The sequence below is a fragment of the Pinus tabuliformis genome, chromosome 1_2, assembly GCF_031772625.1.
Source record: "Pinus tabuliformis cultivar Carrire ecotype Pingquan chromosome 1_2, CPIR1, whole genome shotgun sequence".
Taxonomy (NCBI): Eukaryota; Viridiplantae; Streptophyta; class Pinopsida; order Pinales; family Pinaceae; genus Pinus; species Pinus tabuliformis.
The window spans coordinates 1,352,304,654-1,352,328,849 of NC_142298.1; the positions used below are offsets into that span (position 1 = coordinate 1,352,304,654).

At 40.3% G+C, this 24,196-nt stretch overlaps 1 protein-coding gene across 1 annotated transcript; it reads left to right on the forward strand.

The window, feature by feature from the left end:
- LOC149211247 (uncharacterized) lies at nucleotides 1-24,196 on the forward strand. The gene is made up of 3 exons (XM_089399227.1): nucleotides 1-624; nucleotides 7,399-7,592; nucleotides 24,193-24,196. The coding sequence occupies exons 1-3, from the start codon at nucleotides 1-3 to the stop codon at nucleotides 24,194-24,196; spliced, it is 822 nt and encodes a 273-aa protein (XP_089255353.1).

Here is a 24,196-nt window from a genome sequence, read left to right on the forward strand (position 1 = left end):
ATGGAGCAGAAGAAAAGTGAATGGGAAGCATTGTCATCAGAATTTGACCGCCTTCTCCAAAACAGACAAGGAGAGCCATTCCAGCTGTCTAACATCTCTCCAGACACCATCTTACTTGTCATATTTGATGGTCGTTTTGATTTCAATCAGGATTTTCTGTGGCCTTTAATTGAAGATACCGTAGATGACATCCAGATAAATTTTGAAATAATATATATTGGTAAACATTTTAATAAGCTACCTAAGATTACCGCTGACAGAATCTCGGGCCGTGCTTTTGATAATACGGGTGCTCGTCTACTACTTGAAAGAGCCTTCTTCACTTTACAAGTGAATGGTAAAAACTTATGGCATCAAAAAATGAGCAAATTCTTTTCGATAAGCACCAAGGTTAGAAATAAGAGGCAGAGGGTTGGCAGAGCGGAGGAGAATGGCGGTAAATACCTATCTTGTTGGATACTTTTGTCTGATTGTCAATTGGAAAAGTTTGTGTTAGAGAAATGTGGAAGATACATTTGGTTGAAGCAACTTGCAGACAAAAAACAAGGGAGTAACATACAGTTGTTAAGAGAATTGTTTGTAAATGGTGGGGAGGATAATTCTTTAGCCAGGAATTCACAGGAGGTATTTGTAGTTCCCACTTTTGTCTAATTATTTGATGCAGGAGCATCATCTCCGAAAAACACCTTGTATTTTACCTAAGCTAGGGGGTTTCATGTTTTGAAGAAATATTAAAATTTCATGTAAATATTAATATTATTTTGAGTGATTAATTAATTATTTGTGAGAAATTGTAAATGTGAGAGAAATTAGTTTCTAGATTATTTAGAATTAATGAGGGAGCCTAAGTTGGAATTAGTTTCTAAGTTTTAGGGATGAGAATCTATCTTTTAGGGATGTTGAGAGATTTAGGGATTTGTTGAGGAATTGAAGGGATAAAGCATTAAATTAGATTACTTTTAAAATTGTATAAATAGGAGGGGGTTTTGAGAGAAAAACAGATGGAGATTGTGAGTTAGTGTGAGTAGAGAGTGAGAGGGTTTTCTGATTGGATGCCTTCGGGCAGTTTGTAAAGGGCCATCAGTGTCGAATATCAGGCCAAAGATAAGTTTGTAAGTAGTCTCCTTTTGTTTATATGAAAACAATGTTTCAGATTTGTATATAAATTATTGATGGAAGTATATGTATGGATGAATGTATCGGTCGATTGAATATAGTGCCAACATGAAAGAATTTGTAAATGTAAGTTGGAAGAGTTAAATTTAATATGGCAATGTTAAATCCATATCTATGAATATCGACCTGTAGTTTGATTGAATTGTAAAGAGAAGAGTACCAGTAATTTGGAAAATCGTTATGCATGAAAGGCGTTAACGCTCTGCATAAAAGGAGTATTTTGAATCTGCCGATTGTGTGAATCTCTATGGTAAAATTCTGTCAGTCTAAGTGCGTTCAATAGCAGAAATTGCTATTTGTTTAATGCGTTGAAATCGAATCTGGGCCTTGAAGTTTCTGTTTGGGTCGATTACTTGCAGACTATGTGGTATTATAGTCGACTGAAGTCGAGTTTATGATATTTCGGTGAATCGATCATCTATTTCACACAGTGCAAGTAAAATTGTTGTTCCATTGCTAGCATTCAAAAGAGATGGTGATTTAACATATATTGACAGCGCAAGTTTGAGTTCAATTCAGCAGAAACAAATCTGGGTTGAATTCTTATGTTAATCTGAATAGTTTTGTGATAAATCTCAGGCACAGAAGATCTAGCAAGAGGGCGCAGAATTTATTTGATACATTGTTTATTTGAATTCATGTTATGATTGTGAATAAAATAGTGAAATGATATGCCATAGGCACGGTCCAGCAATTGAAAGTTAAAGGCGGAATGATGGTTACAAACCAGAAGCACGACATTGAAACAAACCAATTGGCAATCATTGCAAATGTTGAAGCGCCAGACATGGGCAAATTAACGCAGGTAGGCACAGTCTTCAATTAACAATTGTATTGATGCGTTGAGTTTCGAATTAGAGCGCTGGAATGTTGAAGAAATGGTAGTATAACAGAAATAATCAAATTCGAATTGTGTGTGATGCAATGGTATTACTTTGTAATGGATATGTTGAAAAGAAAGAGGCGTATATCTATTTGATAGTTGTGGGCAAACACATTAATGTTAATGTCGTGCCATATTTCTGAGTGTTATTAATCCAGTAATCAACCAGTAATGTGTGTGGTTGATGTCAATTGCGTAAAGGATGAATGGTATTATAATTTTGATTGATTAAATAACGTCCATCTTGTTTAAAAGGACAAAGGTGCACAGAAACAATGAATTCAGAGTTGATTTGTTAATTGAGCTATTGGTGAAGTTGAAATTATTAGTTGGATCAGAGGAAATGAATTCTGGTTGAATATAGAATGGAACTCTGGTATTCTCGCATTAAAATCAAACAAATCCCATTGATGTGTGGTGTATAAGATCGATATGTGTGCCACATTGAGTAAGAGCGCATTCTTGAGTCTAGTCATAGTTACAGATTTTATTTGTGGGAGCACTGAAATGTTTGGCTGCGTTGAGGAATCATGGCAGGAATGAATTCCTTGAGCATGAATTCAAGGTATGTGTGTGGGTGATTGTTCGTAGACATATTTGAAGTTTAAATAGTGAATGATTTATTTCATTGGGTTTGATTGAAGATTTCAAAGTTATGAATTTGCCATGAAGGAGTAAACTTTCATATACAGAGATTGTGAAATGGTTTCATAACCATAAATAGAAAGATAACTTATGCTATTGGGAAATGTACGAAATTGCTCAGATTGGTATCTTAGTATGGCAGTGATTACAATGCATGGTTATATGCATAGACAGGGTTTAAAGATTCTGGGGTTTGCAGGCTCAGCCTGCGTCAATTTTGGTATCAGAGCTTGGCTCTGTTGAATGTTTATTTTCTAAATGAGGACAAGAAGGTTTGCTGAACTAAAATGTATTTTGAATGTGTGATGAATGATGAAGATCAGATTTTAAATCTGATATGCAGCATACATAATTGCAAGTGAACAGGATTACAGTGAAGGAAATTGCATAGGCGAATGAAAGACGAGATCAGGCAGGTGAGATGATTTTCTGATTTGAAATTTATGATTGAGGTTTATGGTTGCAAAGAAGACAATGGCATTGAACTTGGCATTCAGCTAAAGGCTGAATAAGGAGGACAATTGCAGTGTCCTGAAGAAGAAGGTGAGTTGAAGAGATAGCCCAGAGAGAGAGTAGAGGAAAGCGCTCAAAAGGTTCCAGAGGCATTGAACCAAGTACTTACCAAAAGACTGAGTGAGGAGAAATTGGTGAGGTAAGTGACAGCAGAAGAGATTGTTGTCGTAAAGGCTAGTACAACTCATGGTGAGTGAGAAACTCATGGAGAAGATGATCATGGAGGATCAGAGAAGAGGTTCAGAGGAATGCCACAGAGATGAGATGACTACAGAAGTTCGAGAAAGAGAGATTGCAGTAATAAAGGTACAATTGCAGATACTAGAAGAATGGCTGCAAGAGCAGGAAAACCAAAATAGAGTATGGATATTTCCACTGAAGGGAAAGAAAGTGAAGTGGCAGAAGCTACAACAGAAAAGAGATCGACAGATAAACATGCAGTTAATAGAAGAGCTGAAGAAGCTCGAGCAGATGATGGATGTACAACTGAAGTGTACGCAACTCAGAGCAGCTGAGTTGGAAGAGGAGGTTTCCATTGATCAAATAGAGGAGGAGATCATTGATGATTTCTTGAATTACTGGGCAGATCCAGATCAGCTGGATAATGTGAACTCTTGTGTTTTTATAGCTGACAGTTGTGATGTGATTACAAGTTTTGTTGAAGAGGATGCGCAATCTTGTGAAACTGTCATAAGCATGGAAAAGAATCTCTTGGGAGATAAGTACTTTAAAGAAAAAAGCAGTGATGCTTTTGCTGTTACAGTACAAGAGGAAGTTCATGTGAATGAAGAAGAGGATCAACTGGAAGAGCTGGTATATGAACTAACAATTAAAGTTGTTGAGACTTGTAGTTTTCAAACTGACAAGTTGTGTATGAATGCAGGGACTGTAAGTGATGATGATGTTATTCTTCAGCAATGTCACAGAGAAATTGCATTGCTTGTTGAAAAATTCGGAGTATGACAGGGAGATGGCAGAAGAAAAAGTTCAGTACAGTGAATGAGTGCAGAAAGATATTATGGAAGCAGATGATGTGAGAGAAAGACTGGTTGACAGTCTTGAGAATTCTTCAGAGGATTCTTTGGGCAAAGAGAATCAGCATACTGATGTGCTGATAGTGGAGGAGAATTCAGAACAGCATACTGAAGTGCTGGCAAAGGAGGACAAGGCACTAATGCCTTCTGATTTTTATTCTAACAAATGTTTTGTGAATGCAGGTATTGTTGCAGAACATTTGACTCAGAGCAGTCAAATGAAGGAAGAAGAAGTTTTCTGTTCCAGAAGACAAGAGGGTATGGATGATCGGGTGGCAGTCAGAACAGAATCAAGCATAGAAGCAAGAAGTCAACAAGTGATAGTACAGATAGAGAAAGTAAAAACTGAGCAAGCCGTCTTAGCTCAGCAGGCAGCAAGAAACCAACAGCTGGGAGATTTTTTGGACCGAGAGATTGAAAGTATCAGAAGACTGATGACAAAAGAATCCTGGAAGAGACTAGCAGCAGCAAAAAAGAAAAGGAAAGACAACAAGAGAAAGACAGCGAAAGATTGCAAGAGCAGAGCAAGTGGAGCACTACAGCACAAAATATGGAAGCCTGGAGGACAACAACAGTTAACAACAGCAGTAAAGCAATTGACAAGCAAAGAAAAATTACAAAATAAAATTTGGGATCCAGGAGGAAATATCCAGACTTATGACCAGGTGGTCATGAATTTTCTTACATGGGGAGTTTGATGCAGAAGCATCATCTCCGAAAAACACCTTGTATTTTACCTAAGCTAGGGGGTTTCATGTTTTGAAGAAATATTAAAATTTCATGTAAATATTAATATTATTATGAGTCATTAATTAATTATTAAGCTAGGGGGTTTCATGTTTTGAAGAAATATTAAAATTTCATGTAAATATTAATATTATTTTGAGTGATTAATTAATTATTTGTGAAAAATTGTAAATGTGAGAGAAATTAGTTTCTAGATTATTTAGAATTAATGAGGGAGCCTAAGTTGGAATTAGTTTCTAAGTTTTAGGGATAAGAATCTATCTTTCAAGGATGTTGCAAGATTTTGGGATTTGTTGAGGAATTGAAGGGATAAAGCATTAAATTATATTACTTTTAAAATTGTATAAATAGGAGGGGGTTTTGAGAGAAAAACAGATGGAGATTGTGAGTTAGTGTGAGTAGAAAGTGAGAGGGCATTCTGATTGGATGCCTTCGGGCAGTTTGTAAAGGGCCATCAGTGTCGAATATCAGGCCAAAGATAAGTTTGTAAGTAGTCTCCTTTTGTTTATATGAAAACAATGTTTCAGATTTGTATATAAATTATTGATGGAAGTATATGTATGGATGAATGTATCGGTCGATTGTATATAGTGCCAACATGAAAGAATTTGTAAATGTAAGTTGGAAGAGTTAAATTTAATATGGAAATGTTAAATCCATATCTATGAATATCGACCTGTAGTTTGATTGAATTGTAAAGAGAAGAGTACCAGTAATTTGGAAAATCGTTATGCATGAAAGGCGTTAACACTCTGCATAAAAGGAGTATTTTGAATCTGCCGATTGTGTGAATCTCTATGGTAAAATTCTGTCAGTCTAAGTGCATTCAATAGCATAAATTGCTATTTGTTTAATGCGTTGAAATCGAATCTGAGCCTTGAAGTTTCTATTTGGTTCGATTACTTGCAGACTATGTGGTATTATAGTCGACTGAAGTCGAGTTTATGATATTTCAGTGAATCGATCATCTATTTCACACAGTGCAAATAAAATTGTTGTTCCATTGCTAGCATTCATAAGAGATGGTGATTTAACATATATTGACAGCGCAGGTTTGAGTTCAATTCAGCAGAAACAAATCTGGGTTGAATTCTTATGTTAATCTGAATAGTTTTGTGATAAATCTCAGGCGCAGAAGATCTAGAAAGAGCGCGCAGAATTTATTTGATACATTGCTTATTTGAATTCATGTTATGATTGTGAATAAAATAGTGAAATGATATGCCTTAGGCACGGTCCAGCAACTGAAAGTTAAAGACGGAATGATGGTTACAAACCAGAAGCACGGCATTGAAACAAACCAATTGGCAATCATTGCAAATGTTGAAGTGCCAGACATGGGCAAATTAACGCAGGTAGGCACAGTCTTCAATTAACAATTGTATTGATGTGTTTAGTTTCAAATTAGAGCGTTGGAATGTTGAAAAAATGGTAGTATAACAGAAATAATCAAATTCGAATTGTGTGTGATGCAATGGTATTACTTTGTAATGGATATGTTGAAAAGAAAGAGGCGTATATCTATTTGATAGTTGTGGGCAAACACACTAATGTTAATGTCGTGCCATATTTCTGAGTGTTATTAATCTAGTAATCAACCAGTAATGTGTGTGGTTGATGTCAATTACGTAAAGGATGAATGGTATTATAATTGTGATTGATTAAATAACGTCCATCTTGTTTAAAAGGACAAAGGTGCACATAAACAATGAATTCAGAGTTGATCTGTTAATTGAGCTATTGGTGAAGTTGAAATTATTAGTTGGATCAGAGGAAATGAATTCTGGTTGAATATAGAATGGAACTCTGGTATTCTCGCATTAAAATCAAACAAATCCCATTGATGTGTGGTGTATAAGATCGATATGTGTGCCACATTGAGTAAGAGTGCATTCTTGAGTCCAGTCATAGCTACAGATTTTATTTGTGGGAGCACTGAAATGTTTGGATGGGTTGAAGAATCATGGCAGGAATGAATTCCTTGAGCATGAATTCAAGGTATATGTGTGGGTGATTGTTCGTAGACAGATTTGAAGTTTAAATAGTGAATGATTTATTTCATTGGGTTTGATTGAAGATTTCAAAGTTATGAATTTGCCATGAAGGAGTAAACTTTCATATACAGAGATTGTGAAATGGTTTCATAACCATAAATAGAAAGATAACTTCTGCTATTGGGAAATGTATGAAATTGCTCAGATTGGAATCTTAGTATGGCAGTGATTGCAATGCATGGTTATATGCATAGACAGGGTTTAAAGATTATGGGGTTTGCAGGCTCAGCCTGCATCATTATTTTTCAAAACCATGTGACCATCTCTAAAAATGCATATAGTGAACGAACAATTCTCAGCGCCACTCTATTGACTAATGTACTTTTCGTTTGTGTGACTATTGTAGGTTAAACTCGACGAATTGAGAGAAGAAACAATTCTATTAGAAATCATGCCAGCAGATGCCAGTTACGACATCCGTCTTCAATCTTTGAAGAAAATGTATAATACAGAGAAAGACATATATAATATTGAAATTATATCAGTTCCAGTTGGGCAACTAAATATAAAAATGGAACAGTTTTCCAGAGACATTTCCTGGTTAGTCCTCCAAAATTCATGGACTATCAGCAAAACAGAGAAGTACTTTCTCATTAAATCGTGCAAATGGGAAGAGAAGGATGGCGAATTATCCGAATCATGGTATTCAAGTAGATTCGTGAAAATAGTCAACAGGGAAGTTAAATCTGTGCATGTATCGAGCATGCTGGAGAGGTGGGGCCCAAGAGCATATCCTTTTCCAGATGAAAAAATTAAAGAATTAAAATATGAAGAATGGAATGAACAAAAGAGGATGTCAACCTCAAGTTTGGAGTTCCTTTTCAAGCCTTTAATGGGTGAACTTTGTTACACTAAAAAATGTCACCATGACTATTTGCAGTTAGTATGGCTCCATCCACTGTCATACTATCCTCCTTGGCAAGTCTCATGCCTCTGCTCTCCATGTCAAACTTCAAGAAAGAGCGAAAAGTCATTTAAAGTCAATTATCTCTGGTACGCAGTTTCTCTTAGCCTTACCTGCGGGTACGCAATCCAAGTTCACAATACCTGCGTACTTGTACGCTCTGTATGTAAAGGGATGGGTGCGTACTCCTGTAAAGGTCAAAAGGCGCAAGTTTCACTCCAAAAAAGTTACTTGTGGTCATTTCTAGAGTCTTCTAGAAGCATGTTTGACGTGTATGAAGCACCTCCAGATGGTTCATGTATCCCTACCAAAGAGGAACTTATCCCATCAATAAGGGAGCTACCTCATCCAAAGAGGCGCTTATCCCATTGATGGTGGACCTGAATAACTTCCTCTAGAGCACTATAAATACAGGCATTGGGCCAAAGGGAGGGGAGGTTAAAAGCTGAACATTCCTAAGGGTAGATGCTGCTGGAATTAGGACTTCCTTGTAGAAGCTTGTGAGGAGAGATTACCATCTTTACTTGTTTCCATTGGGAGGTGGGTGAGCTGATCAGAGTAAGGGAGAACTCTTGTGGACCCTGGGAGGAGCTTGCACAACACCAAGGCTCAGGTTGTAATGGTTCCTTTTGTTACCTTTTAATACAAATTAGTCCATTCTTCTCAACAATTTGTTATTAATGAGTTGTTTCATGTACTCCTTGGTCTATATGTTAAATATGTTTTATTTTATGTGATATTCAGGTGCTATTTAATCGTTTGATTGTTGGTGAATGCAGGTTTCGAAGGGAAGGAGGAGCTCATCCGGATCAACGAAGCTGGACTACTACAACAGTGTTGGATTATAGGTAGGATCTAAACACTTGATTTCTCATATTGTAAAAGCATATTTAGGGAAGGATTGCTCTTATTTGTCTTGTTTGTCATTAGAGAGTCTTAGGCTTTCTAGGAAGGTCGGTTGTGTCCGCACTAACGACTCTTTCCGCGTGACAAAATGGCGACTCCACTGGGGACTCCATGAATGTGTTTGAGTTCTTTTTGATTTGATATTTTGGTCTGAGAAAAATTGCTTGTTTTCTGATTTTTGGTTGTCTAGCTGTGTATTTGGGTGGGTTAGCTTAGAGTCAATTTAGTTTTTTATTTTTCTTAGCCTTGCCAGCAGTACGCAGTCTCTGGGTTTAACACAGTGCGTACTTGTACGCACTGCGTCTTTGTGCACAGTGCGTACCCGCGCCTGTGTGAACAGATGACCTGCGTACCCCTGTCAATTTTGAGAAAATTTCAATTTTTGCTTGTTTGCTCTTTAGATTTTGTTTTTACTGCCCAGATCCATCAGTTTACTGTCAAAGATCTTCACCTGAACTTGTCCCGTTAGTGTCGAGGGTTTTGGTGGAATTCATAGGGATTTTGTCTTAGGGTTTGATTTTTAACTAGTCCTGTAGTGACTTTGGCGTTAGAGGTTGTCAAACTTTGGATCTCCCTGGTTTTGATCAGTCCTCTTAGGAGTCGAACCTGTCATAGAAGTCACCCTAGTGAGAGACCTACCTTTGTGTCTTCTCTTTGCAAATCTCGAAAAGTTTGTTTGTTAAAACCTTGAATTCCATTCTTGAGAAAAAAAAAACAAAAAGATTTCGATTTTGTTTTTTGGTTAGTTTATGATTCTGCATGAACTGATCCTGTTGCATTTTGACTAAGTAAAACATCCGGGAATCATCCTTGTAGGCTTTTGTCCTCATTATTTTTTTACTTTTAGGTAAATTTGCTTTTGATTTGCTTTTAAATGAATTTGATTTGATTGTATTAGATTTGTTAAATTCAGTTTGGTAAAATAGTTTTACATGCTTTATTAACGTAGAAAAAACACAAAAATTCTTTTGGAAAAAGTTTGCTTTGGTAGCATTTGTAGACTTTTGGGAGAAAAAGGAAATTTCGTAGAGTAATTAGTGGTCATGAGTTGTGTGTTTTGAAAAGATAAAGAGAATTGTTTCTTTGATTGTCTTTACTAAGAAAGTTGTTTTCTATCAAATTTGCATTTTCCAACTCTCTTAGTTAGGAGATTCATTGAAAAGGAAAGGTAGTGTAAATCATCTTAGGTGCATCTTTGTAGTGGTTGCGAGTCGAGTCTACACACCACCAGTTTCATCTCCATCACCTTTTTGTCATTAAGAAAAACCATAAAATTAACGCTTAAAGTAAAATCAACTTAGTAACTTTTATTTACTAGGGCTCTGAAACACCAATTTAGATCAGGCTAGTGTCTTGGAGTAGGAGAGTAATTAACTCTCCAAGACAACAAAACCAAACAAGTAGCTTATCTTGTGATAGAATAAATCCAATTGTCTCATTTGTACTCTGGGAAAGCTCTTCTTAAAGGAGAAGCACGAGCTCGTGTCCGAACCAGTGAGGGGATCAATCCTCCCTCGTTGGGAACGACGCCAGACACGCACGTATTACAAACGGTAAACCTCGAATTAACCATTGTCAAGGAGCCAGGGGTCACTTGTCGGTAAACCTTGGATTATTGTCAAGGAACCGGCAAGGGGATTGAGCTTGATACTCTGCCCTTGCGTGCTGTCGGAGTGTAGACTGTTCCCCCAGGTGCATTTGTTGCGGTTGGTAACCTTAGTGACCATTATCTTTAGGGTTCTACCGAGGTGACGGTGGAGGGAAGATCCCACTGTACCTGGAGCAGACGTCGGCTAGACTCACTTGGATTTTCCGGGGGGTTCACTTCACTCGAGACGGTTAAAGTGGAGGAACTTGTGTTGGTCTATTCATTAAGCAGGTTGCCGGGGTAACTATTCCACCCGCCACTTCTGTACTGAATCCGGCGATGTTGCGTTTCATCTCCAACTATCGTTTTCGGTCTGGAAGGCTACATTTTGTGCTTGGTTTGACGCCCTAGATTCTTTAGGCGTATGATTCAAATTTGTTTGGTTCTTTAGAGACTTTAGGTGGTTTGCTTTGAGATTTTACTTTGTTTGCGTGTGCAGTAGTTAAAAGTTTTTAACTGTGGCGGAATTACCGAGACAGTCACGTAGACTTCGGGGCAAGTCTCCTGAGGTTGTTTCTGTGGCCGAATTGTTGAGAAAATCCCGTAGACTTCGGGGTGAATCTCCTCAAGAGGTCCCAAGTCATTACGAAGGTTTAAAGGTCCGTGTAACTCCTCCTAGCGGCAGTAGAGTAGGTTCACCAGAAGAAGGAGAGTCTTCGTTGGTAGTCCATCAAGATTACCAAAGTCTAGAAACAGGTTATAATCCTGAAGCAGTTGAAGTTTCTGAGCTTGCTGGTAGTTTTTCATCTACTAGTGATATAGGCGAAGAACCTGAAATATCTGACCCTGTTACTCCAACTTCTAGTGTACCAGATTCACCTAGGGTAGAAAGAGTCATCACCGAAAATCTTCCTACTGGTTTGATAGCTATTGAAGAACTTGCTCCAGAGGAAGAATTAGGCGTGTCTACCCTTGAAGATCAACCTACTATTGATCTAAGGGAGCGTGAATCTATCTTTTACAGTCCTCCTAGAAGTACTACTTGGTACCTTTCGTTAACCAATTATTTAGACAACTTAGGGGTAGGTTTTTCTCCACCTCGTACTCCTTTTCCACCTGGAGGTATTTATACTCCTGTAAATATGTCTGGTCAGTCATCCGTGTTCACTCAATCTCCTGAATCTTTTTTACACGGCGGTCCTTCTGTTCCCATCGGGTATCAGTCACTTTCTGGTACCTTTGCGGGGGCATCTCCTCAACCCATTGATCATGGGTTATTAGCTGGAAACAATGGTAATAAACCGTTGGGTGTAGGGGACATTTACATGATGTCAGGTTCAGTTCCCGTTTCTCAACCTCAAGGTGGTCAATTACCGCCTGCGGGGCAGCCTCAATTAACGCCTGGGGGGCAACCCCAAGGTACAAAAATTGTGTCTGGGGGGTAGCTTCAAGGTCAATATGTACCCATGGTACAATACATGCCTCAAGGTCAACCCCAGCCTCAATATGTACCCCAGGGTCAACCTCAGTATCAATATTTACCTCAAGGGTATCAACCCCAAGGGTATCAACCTCAAGGGTATCAACCTCAAGGTCAAGGTCAACCCCAGTATCAGTATTTACCCCAAGGTTATCAACCTCAAGGTCAATACTCAAGTCAAAGTTATCAACCACCTCAAGGTCAGTCATATGTTCAAGGTATGGGAACTATACCTTTCAGTTATCAATCCTATCCTCAATCCGGTTATGGATCTCAGTATCCTCAACCTGTTACGGGTCAATACCCCGGAATGATAGTGTGGGATCCATCAGAGGGTCAACAGGTGTTGCAGCCAAGTATACAGTTGGTGCCTCAAACTGGACAACCCGTAGTTTCTGTTTCACCCCAGCAACCGCAACCTGTCCAGTCAAATGTTCAAACTTCTGTAACTTCGGTAGTTACTCAGTCGCCAATTGCACCTAGTACTCCATCTCAAACGGCTGCTGCAACTACCGCAACATCTACCGCACCTACTTCTGGAGTATCGACAGCTCCGATTTCTACTGTCTCTGCAACCACTCCTCAAACATCTTTACCGTTGTCCGGATCTACGATTCAAACTACGGTCCAGATGCCTGTAGGGCAGCCTGGTTTAAGTACTGTTGTAACAAGTCAACCTCAATTTACCCATCAACAGTACCAGGGACAGTACCAATTCGGTCCCGCTGTCCAACAACCGGTTTACCAGTATCAACCGTATCCTGGGTACACTTATCAACAACCCCAGTACGGTCCGGTTAATCCTTGTTTTCCAGGAGGATATAATATCCCTAATGCGATTCCTGTTCCTAGTTATCCTGGATATCCTCCTCCTGGGACTGGTCTTGTGACCCAGAGTTTTAGAGATCCTAACCGGCAGTTACCGTTTATCGCAACTTTGGATTTACCAGACTTGACGCGCCTAACGAACGATCCAATTCAATATCTTCCGTTCTGGCCGCCAATACCAAATAAGTTGCCCAGTGATATACCCAAGTTCGAAGGTAAGTCTGGAGAGGATCCATCCAATCACGTGATGACTTACCACCTCTGGTGTGCTTCCAGTTCTCTCTCGGATGATTCGATCCGCTTACGTCTTTTCCAGCGTACGCTCATTGGTCTCGCAGCCAAGTGTTACATTGAGTTACCACGGGCCTCTTTTTACAATTTTAGCCAGTTAGCTACCTCGTTCCTAACTCATTTTCAGTTGCCGGTCAGATACGATAACGGCACGGAGCTATTAACTTCATTAAAACAGTCGACCTCCACTTACATTTCCGATCATATTCATGAATGGAGACGTCGAAGACGTTTAGTGAAAGTTTTTATCCCGGACCAAATCTTAGCTGAATGGTTTGTAAAATCATTATTACCGAAGATTACTGAAGATGTAGCTAAGGCCGGCGTAGTTACTGAGGAGCAAGTCATTGCTCAAGCCCAGTACCTTGACTTAGTTTACACTCAGTCGGGTACGTTGCACGAGAAGATCCCAGATCTTCCTAAGTCGAATCAAATTGCTGCTGCTCCTTCAGGGTCTCATGCTGCTGATGGCATGATTGGTACGGTGAATACTAAAAGTAAGAATAAATCCTCAAAGAATTCTTCTCCAATAATAACCTTACCGGACTCCCCGACAGGAGAATCTTCTCCTGAAATTACTGCCGATATTCACGATGTAGAGTCATCTACAGCTAAATCAAAAAATGGTGGTAAGAAGAAAGGCAAGAAGAAGGATAAAGCAGACAAGGCTCCAAAGGAGAAAAAAGAGAAGTCGGAATCTAACGACGAAAAGCGCAAACCTCGCTATCCTTGTTTAATTTGTGAAGAAGATCATTTCACAAGAGATTGCCCTCATCGGACAGAGGTTGTGAAAATCGTTAAGGGTTCCCCAACTCCTGTTGTTTTGAAAGATCCATTTCCGAAGCAGGAGAGTAAAATGATAGGTTCTTCCTCGAGTGCTAGTGAAGAACCCATATTGATGATGTCTCATGTACGGATTGCGACTCGATCGCAAGATTATGGTAGTAAGAATACTGTTGATGGTAAAGAAGCAGAATCTTCTCATTCTTATCCATCAACCTCAGCTCCCGGTTCCGATCCACTACAGATCGAGAAACCTAACCCGGACTTGGTAATTAAACTGCCCGCCAAGGGTATACTTCGGAAGTCTGCTTTCAATCCACATGCGAGAGCAGCTCAGAATTATAACATTGTTGAGGATTTAGTTGTTTCACCCTCAGCAATGTCGGCTTTGGAAGTGCTGCAATCATGCCCAGCACAACGAAAATTACTCTTGTCGGCTATAGGAGCTGTTGATATTCAGGACCCGAACCTGATAATCTTTGATCTAGAAAATAGTACACCGCGTCTCCCTCATCAAATGGCTTTCCAGATTCTAGTGATAGTCAAAAACAGGCCTATTCATCGGACTGTAATTGATGAAGGAGCTTCTACGTGTATTATGTCGATTCAGTGTTGGAGATCGCTTGGTTCTCCTTCACTGAACCAATCCCCGACGATTCTTAAAGCCTTTGATGGCCGTGGGTTCCATCCGTTTGGCATTCTACAGGATTTGCCTATAGGGGTTGAAGGAAGAACCGTTAGTCTGGATGTGGAGGTGGTTGATGCCCCTCTAGACTACAACCTTCTTTTGGGTTGCAGTTGGTCTTACGCTATGACAGCAGTCGTGTCATCGGTCTTCAGAGTTATAAAGTTTCCACATAATGGTAATATCGTGACGATAGACCAGCTGGCTTACTTTTCATCCGACCCAGCCTCTTCAAAGAGTATCCAGCATGTCGGTAAAATGACTATCCCTTACAGGGATGTTGGTGTAGGATTGGTTAAAGATTCCGGTTTACTGGGAACTTTTCCCTTTCCTTCGATCAATGCAGACCCTTCATTCGCATCCATTCATATGATTACTTCAGACACTATTATTTACGATGATCCTTGGATTGTCCCATCTGAATCTGAAATAGACTCCTTCGGTAATGCAATGCCTTTGAGTCCATAAGAAATTGCTTATGAGGCCGTGCAGTCTTTTTCCGACTCCAGTTCAACCCAATTCGACCAAATGAATGTGGTCCGTGAGGAATCACTTTTCACATCAACCTTAGAACGGATAACGTTTCCCAAAATTGTGTCATCTGACGAACAACTTCGTGAAATCCTAAGTGTAGACGATCTACCATGGGAAGATCTTCATCATAGATCTTCATTTTTACCTGAGGCTGATGACTTTGGAAATGATTTTTCATCAATTTTCACAGCTGAATATGTCAAGGACGCTCAGAATCCCATGAAACATCCTGATTCAGAGTTGAATTTGGGAAATATTTCCCAAACTATTGCCATCGACATTTCAGTCAAAACCGGAGTTATTGAAAACATTCATATAGGTGCCTCGTGTACAGATAACGAAATTCAAACATACAAGGTCCTATTTCAAGAATTCCGCGACGTGTTTGCCTGGTCCTATGAGGAAATGCCAGGAATTGATCCCTCTATTGTTGTTCATGAAATCAAGACTTACCCGGACGCTAAACCCGTTCGGCAACGTTTGCGTCAGATACACCCTAGGAAAGCGGCTGCGATTAAAGCAGAAGTCGAGAAGCTGTTGAAAGCAGGTTTCATTTATCCGATTCCCATTAACGGATTGGGTATCGAATATTGTTCCGGTTAACAAGAAACAAGGAACAATAAGAATATGTATCGACTATAGGGATATAAATCGTGCTTGTCCAAAAGACAACTATCCCACACCCTATATCGATCAAATAATTGATGATTGTGCCGGCAGTGAAATATTTTCCTTTATGGACGGTTTTTCCGGTTACAACCAAATCAATATTCTACCTGCCGATCAACTAAAAACGGCTTTCATTTGTCCTTGGGGGACATTTGCTTACTGCAAATTACCTTTCGGACTTAAGAATGCCGGAGCCACTTTCCAACGGACAATGTCTTACGCGTTTCACGACATCAAGCACATTGTGCAACTGTATCTCGATGATTTGCCTGCTCATTCTTTACATCGAGCTGATCACCTTGTCCACTTACGCGCTATTTTTATGAGGTGTCGGCATTATCGAATTCGGTTGAACCCACACAAATGTGTCTTCTGCATAGAAGTGGGACGATTGCTAGGATTTGTTGTTTCAAAAGCTGGTATCCGCGTCGATCCCTCGAAGGTCGAAGCTATCATCAAATTGCCTCCTCCTTCGAGTTTGCGCCAACTCCAAAGTTTGCAAGGGAAAGCAAACTTTTTACGTCGATTCATTCCTAACTACGCCGAGGTTACAAAGGGTTTTACCCGGTTGTTGAAACAAAACGCTCAATTTTCTTGGGATGAGATAGCTCAGAAATCTTTTGATGCACTTAAGCACGCGTTTGCGTCAGATACAAGCCATTTCTTGTTCCGGTTAACAAGAAACAAGGAACAATAAGAATATGTATCGACTATAGGATATAAATCGTGCTTGTCCAAAAGACCCCCTATATCGATCAAAGTGAAATTTTCCTTTATGGACGGTTTTTCCGGTTACAACCAAATCAATATTCTACCTGCCGATCAACTAAAACGGCTTTCATTTGTCCTTGGGGGACATTTGCTTACTGCAAATTACCTTTCGGACTTAAGAATGCCGGAGCCACTTTCCAACGGACAATGTCTTACGCGTTTCACGACATCAAGCACATTGTGCAACTGTATCTCGATGATTTGCCTGCTCATTCTTTACATCGAGCTGATCACCTTGTCCACTTACGCGCTATTTTTATGAGGTGTCGGCATTATCGAATTCGGTTGAACCCACACAAATGTGTCTTCTGCATAGAAGTGGGACGATTGCTAGGATTTGTTGTTTCAAAAGCTGGTATCCGCGTCGATCCCTCGAAGGTCGAAGCTATCATCAAATTGCCTCCTCCTTCGAGTTTGCGCCAACTCCAAAGTTTGCAAGGGAAAGCAAACTTTTTACGTCGATTCATTCCTAACTACGCCGAGGTTACAAAGGGTTTTACCCGGTTGTTGAAACAAAACGCTCAATTTTCTTGGGATGAGATAGCTCAGAAATCTTTTGATGCACTTAAGCACGCGTTGACCCATGCACCGTTGCTGCATCCTCCCAACTACAACCAGGATTACTTTTTGTATCTCGCCGCCTCCCACTCCACTATTGGAATGGTCTTAGTTCAGGAAGATGAATTCGGAATGGAACATGTGATATATTATCTTAGTAGGACGTTAAATCCCACTGAGCTAAAATATTCGCATGTGGAGAAATTGGCCCTGGCAGCTGTTCAGGCTGTCCAGCGTTTTCGTCATTACATTCTCCTCTGTAAAACTACAGTGATTTCGGATTGCAACCCTATGATCTACATTTTGACAAAACAATTGCTAGGGGACAAGTACTCCAAATGGATTGTTATCCTGCAGGAGTTCGATTTGGAGTTCGAGAAGTCCAAGTCTAAGAAATCCTTAGTTTTTGCGGAATTGATGTATGACTTCCCGCGTGCTGACACGGAAACTGTGGCAGAAGAACCCATTGCGGACGAATCTCTGTTTCTTATCAGCACTTTAGATCCGTGGTATGGGGATATAATCGTCTATCTCCAAACCCAATCCTTTCGGCCCGAAGCTTCAAAGTCGGAACGCCGGAAAATTCGATTCCAGTCCCAACAATACAGAATTATTGGAGATACTCTTTATCGTCGTGGGGCGGATTTGGTTTTTCGTCATTGCTTAACTCATGAAGAGGCAGAAATGGTTTTGAATGACTGTCATTCTGGAGCATGTGGCGGTCATATGTCTGGGTATGCCACAGCTCAGAAGGTGTTGCGTGCTGGCTATTTCTGGCCGTCCATGTTTAAAGATTGTATCATTGCGGTCCGAAAATGCCACAACTGTCAAGTGTTTGATCGCAAGATGCGCGCACCACCTGCTCCTCTCCACCCTATAATTGTCGTTGGTCCTTTTGCTAAATGGGGTATCGATTTTAGTACTTGTAACCCTCACTCGGCCGGGGGGCATGCGTATATCATCCTTGCGGTTGATTATTTTACTAAATGGGCCGAGGCGATGCCTACATTCGAGGCAAGCGGCAAAATAGCAGCGATTTTCGTATTCAATCATATTATTGCTAGGTTTGGTGTCCCACAAGCGATCATCACTGACCATGAGCGCCATTTTCGAAACATTATGATGACAGAACTTACAAGCCAGCTTGGTTTACGCCATGATAGTTCTACTCCTTATTATCCCCAAGCAAACGGTTTGGTTGAATCTATCAACAAAGTTCTAGTTATCATGATCCGACGAATCATTGGTATTCATCGGTCGAATTGGCACAACATGTTATTCTCAACGCTTTGGGCGTATCGAACCTCAGTAAAAACATCAACAGGGTTCACTCCTTTCCAGCTAGTTTATGGTTTGGAAGCAGTGTTGCCCATTGAATGCGAAATCCCATCACTTCAAATGGCTATCGAATTACTCCCAGCTACTTCTGAAGAGGAGAAGCGTCTGTTATACTTAGCTAAATTAGATGAGACTCGACGTGATGCTGCTTTGGCAATCGAGACTCATGCAAAAAGGATGAAAGCTCAGTATGATCGTAACGTGACCCCTCGTAATTTTTCGGAAGGAGACCTAGTGCTATTATATGATCAAGATAACGATAAATTAGGTGCTGGAAAATTCGTTCCCATGTGGCATGGGCCCTACATTGTCAAGCGAAAGCTGGCAAAAGGGGCCTATGAGCTGGTAGATTTTGATGGGGACTCTTTGGGTAAGCCCAGAAATGGACTTTACCTAAAGAGGTATTATGCTTAAATGGTGGGTATGGAGATTTAGTTAGTTCTAGTTAGGTTAATTTTCTTTTTAGCTGGTATGTTTGCTTAGTTTAGGCTGTGTGCTTAGTTTAAAGAGTGTGCTTTTGTCGTTATTCTGGCTTATCTTGGTTTTACTCTTGATATTGCAGATGTCGACGCCTCTCCAAACATACATTGGATTTGCTGATGGTGCTTGTCGTAATACACGGAATATCTCTTCCGCAGCTTGGGTTATCTATTCGCCCTCTGACGAGTTAGTTTCTATGCATGGGGTGAGCCTCGGTCAAACAACAAATAACATTGCAGAATACAGTGCAGTGATTGAATTATTATCTGAATCTATTTCATTTGGGATTCGGAGTTTGATAGTGAGGTTAGATTCTGAACTCGTTGTATTGCAGCTTAATAGAGTCTATGCCATTAGAAATCCAGTGTTATTAAGATTGTTTTTGAGGGTGCGTCTCTTGGAACGTGAATTTGATTACATTGACTATCAGCATATTCCAAGGTCTTTAAATACATTAGCAGATGCAATGGCGTCTCAAATGTTAAATAGACATTTGTAACAATCATAAATGTAAATTTATAAACATTTCATCACACATGTTTAACAAAATAAGCCGATAATAATGATATATATAGATAGGAGTGTGTCAAAAATATACATCGTCTTTGATCATAGGTTGAAAAACACCTTATGATCGGCAAAAATGATAAGTACAAAAAACCAAAAATGCCATATGTGTCTACAAAAGTGACTAGCCAATCACTGGTGGTGCTCTCTATACGAGACCACTGCCCGTGCTACCCTACATAGGAACCTCCTGAAAGGTCCTGGGACGGCGACCACGTAGCGCTGAAGTCGGATAGGAATGTCATCTATAGTGGTCTCTGGTATATCCGCCGTCAGATGCTCTAGATCCTGTTGCAGCTCGACTAAGGTCTCTACGGCCGCATCCTGTGGGGCTGGTGCTGGTACAGCTGGTACTCTCCTCTCAAAAGCCCGGAGGTTGGCTGGACGTCGTGGACCTACATCTGCATTTTGAAAATTTGTGCTGTCAGTTTTGAGGCGATATATAAAAAACAAAAAAAAAAAATACATAATTTAAAAACTTGTGAAAAAATGAAATACCTCTGTCGTCCCATTGTTCTCCCTGTGGAAGAACCATGTCCGGATCATTGCGAAAATCCATTCCGGCATACGGAAAATCCTGAATCGCAAAGACCTGGCCCTCCAGCCAGTAAAAGTAACCATCAGGAAATCGAACAACTGCTGCTCCCTCGTCAGGATGCCGGGCCATTACCGCGACCCATCTCGTCAACTTAGGCTCCCGAGGAGCCCCAACTGGAACTGTAAGATGCTGGGGGTTCAGCATTAGAACTCTCTCTAGGGCAAAGCTCACAACTAAAGGCCCATATCCAAAGGTCTTCAGTTGTCCTCTCTTTGCCCTAGTTAGTTGGCCCTTCATATTGGCCAACACAACATCGCACCAGTTGAAAATGGTGCCTTGGAAGCAATCTATAGCCATCCGCATTTGGGAACCAGTGGCTATGTGCAAAGCGGCAGTGCCGCAAAGTCTGGTAACTGTAAAGGCAATTACCATGAGTTCAGTTCGGGATATATATTTGATTTCTATCCCCTTCTCCTGGTTTTGATTGTTGCACCACTCTAGCCGGAGACTAGCAAGGGATTGGCCACCCGGCCTAGTCCCGAATAGAGAGAGTTGCTCGCCCCTGTTAGGCAAGCCAGTGAGAAAGTATATGTCGGAGGACTCTATCTCGAGCTGGTTTTCTCCGATGTAAAAACATTGATCCTGAATATTCCACCTTTCAACCAGCCACTCTAAGAATGGCACCTGGGCCCTCATGCCAGGTATAGCCCAGTACTTGTAGAGAACGCATGCCTTTAACACATCAATAGAAGGTTGATGACCTATTGCGGCCAAATCAACGTCTTCGTGCTCTCTTTCACGCCAATCTAGCATGGTGAGTGACCTACACACCAAAAACAATGATTAGAATTTATTAAACAAATTTTGATTGGTTAAAATTGGGGTTTGGGGTTTCAAAATCCGCATTTCACGGGGTACGCACCCCGCGTTCAGAAGACAGAGCGGCGGTACGCAGTTGTCCTGAAGGCGGGCTGCGTACCCCGACCTTTTTCCCATATACGAAAAAGTCGGGGTACGCAGGTCGCCCATGGGGCACCTGCGTCCCCCGAGAAATGCATTTTAAAACCCTAAACCCTCCAAAAAATCAAACTAAAACTTGAAATGATATTCTAAACAGATGAAATTAAAGAGGAGGATGTTGTGAAATACCTGAAAGAGACGGCGCTCGATTCTGACGGTCGGATTCTTCGCAAAGTCCACGGGAAGTTTTCTTGTCAAAAGCCCTTTTCTCAACCTCAGCAGTAAAATGGTAAAAATGACATGGTAAAAGTCTTTTTATAGGTTTTTTTGGATGAATGAATGCTAAGTTTGTTTATTTTTCACCATGAAGGGACATTTTTCAATGTATTTTTACCCATCTTAAACAGGTATGAGTAATGTGTCATTTTTGTGCAGGACAAAAGGACTTTAGAGTAAAATCATCATTTTTCACGAACCAAAACATCAGAGTCATCTTTTAAGCTCTTTTCTGACTCCTGAAATATGAAAAGATTGCCGAGCGTTTCTTTTACACTCGTTAAAACGGAACTAAAAGATGGTCCCCTTATAGCTCTTTTCTGACCGTAAAAACAGGAAAAGATTGTCGGGTTTTTGTCGTTTCAAACTCGATACGGAAATAAAACGACGTGTCCTTGATCGCTTTTTACTTTTCAGGTCAGAGACACTAATCATGAAAGTACTCCTTGGTCGCGAGATCAAGCGGTTCTCTCAGGTATTATTTTATACTTTTTCGGGCTTGGGAGACACAAATTTACGAAAAAGTTCACCTTGGAGTCTTCTTTAGTTTTTTCAGACTCTCTAAAAATGAAAAACGCCGAGTTTCTCCTATACTGGACTCGTTAAAATTTCACAGTAAAGGACCTGTTCGATTACAAACAGGAACGGACCACTCCTTCTTAGGGTCCGAATCTAAACTAAGTTGGACTCATCCGAAGGATGAGCTTATAATCAAGCATATGTTATCCTTCTCAAGCTTGTAAAAAATAAAGAGGTACTTGCCAGAAATGGTGGGGGAAAAGAGAGAAGAATGATCCAATTTTTCATCCTTTGTTACAGAAGAACCTTATCACCGCTCTTGAACACGACACTTTTCATTCACCTGGGTTGGGAAATCCTTTGCCTTAAAAGTTGATCAAACCACTTTGAAAGTATTCAACCGTTTCCGGGTATTAACTTTGGGTCAATCATCACCAAACCATCTATCGTGTCGTTATGTGTTCAAGAGGTCTCTGCAAATAAATCATTCATGTGCAAAATACTTGTCATCCATTTGACCATCCCTGAGTCAGTCCTTACAGCAACATTTCTTCAACTTGAACAATGATTTCGTGTTGTGGGCTTGCCTGCAACGAGTCGCTTTCTATCGACATCAGCACATTATCTAGAAAGATGACTTAGAAATCGTCAGTACCTTGAAGTCTGCATGCATCAATGGCAGGTTTCTCGCCTTTGACGACAGTTTACATCATTGACTTTCGATCGAAGGATTCCGTGATGTGTTCGACATCAACTCATTCATTCACATTTCATGGATTGTACTGGGTACTTTGAGAACCATTGAAATCACTGGTGGTCTCTCTCACACTTGTTAACAGTTTACATCATTGACTGGTAATCAAGTGGTTTCTACCATGCTCGACATCAACTCATTTATTCGCATGGATAGAATCGTACCAATTCGGGAAGTAGAAATGAAGACCCTGGATCTAGTTTCCACCATCCAGGCCGCGAGGAGTTTTGTATTCATTATACAGTAGACTAATCATAAACAGATGGCTGCGTCCATACTGTGTCTACAAAAGTCTATGATTGTGATGTACTGCAAAATCATTCTTGTATCAGAGCAGTAGTTAGATTGTTAGTTAAAATTTTCAATCTGATTATGGGAATGCCTACCTTAGCGATGATATCATCTTATATATGTATTTTGTGTTGAAAATTTGCAGGTTCTGACCGGGTCCTCCACAAGATACTCCTTGAAATGATAAAGTACTTCACCCTTCCTAGATCGTAAAAACCCTAATCTACTACAGGCTTCGCACTTTAGGGGGCAATCTGTTACACTAAAAAATGTCACCATGACTATTTGCAGTTAGTATGGCTCCATCCACTGTCATACTATCCTCCTTGGCAAGTCTCATGCCTCTGCTCTCCATGTCAAACTTCAAGAAAGAGAGAAAAGTCATTTAAAGTCAATTATCTCTGGTACGCAGTTTCTCTTAGCCTTACCTGCGGGTACGCAATCCAAGTTCACAATACCTGCGTACTTGTACGCTCTGTATGTAAAGGGATGCGTGCGTACTCCTGTAAAGGTCAAAAGGCGCAAGTTTCACTCCAAAAAAGTTACTTGTGTTCATTTCTAGAGTCTTCTAGAAGCATGTTTGACATGTATGAAGCACCTCCAGATGGTTCATGTATCCCTACCAAAGAGGAACTTATCCCATCAATAGGGGAGCTACCCCATCCAAAGAGGGGCTTATCCCATTGATGGTGGACCTGAATAACTTCCTCTAGAGCACTATAAATACAGGCATTGGGCCAAAGGGAGGGGAGGTTAAAAGCTGAACATTCCTAAGGGTAGATGCTGCTGGAATTAGGACTTCCTTGTAGAAGCTTGTGAGAAGAGATTACCATCTTTACTTGTTTCCATTGGGAGGTGGGTGAGCTGATCAGAGTAAGGGAGAACTCTTGTGGACCCTGGGAGGAGCTTGCACAACACCAAGGCTCAGGTTGTAATGGTTCCTTTTGTTACCTTTTAATACAAATTAGTCCATTCTTCTCAACAATTTGTTATTAATGAGTTGTTTCATGTACTCCTTGGTCTATATGTTAAATATGTTTTATTTTATGTGATATTCAGGTGCTATTTAATCGTTTGATTGTTGGTGAATGCAGGTTTTGAAGGGAAGGAGGAGCTCATCTGGATCAACGAAGCTGGACTACTACAACAGCGTTGGATTATAGGTAGGATCTAAACACTTGATTTCTCATATTGTAAAAGCATATTTAGGGAAGGATTGCTCTTATTTGTCTTGTTTGTCATTAGAGAGTCTTAGGCTTTCTAGGAAGGTCGGTTGTGTCCGCACTAACGACTCTTTCCGCGTGACAAACTTGATGAGGTTCGTGATTCTTTACGTTTAGTGATTTTTTATTCCATAGATTTTGAAGGATGGTGCATAAACATAAATTAATGATTATCAATTTCGTTATCTATCTTGTAGCTGA

What these genes read in the sequence shown, in the direction of transcription:
- LOC149211247 (XM_089399227.1), top strand. Translation starts at nt 1, where the DNA reads ATGGAGCAGAAGAAAAGTGAATGGGAAGCATTGTCATCAGAATTTGAC. An exon ending in TAGCCAGGAATTCACAGGAG is followed by an intron (nt 625 to 7,398) that starts GTATTTGTAGTT and finishes TGACTATTGTAG; the next exon opens with GTTAAACTCGACGAATTGAG.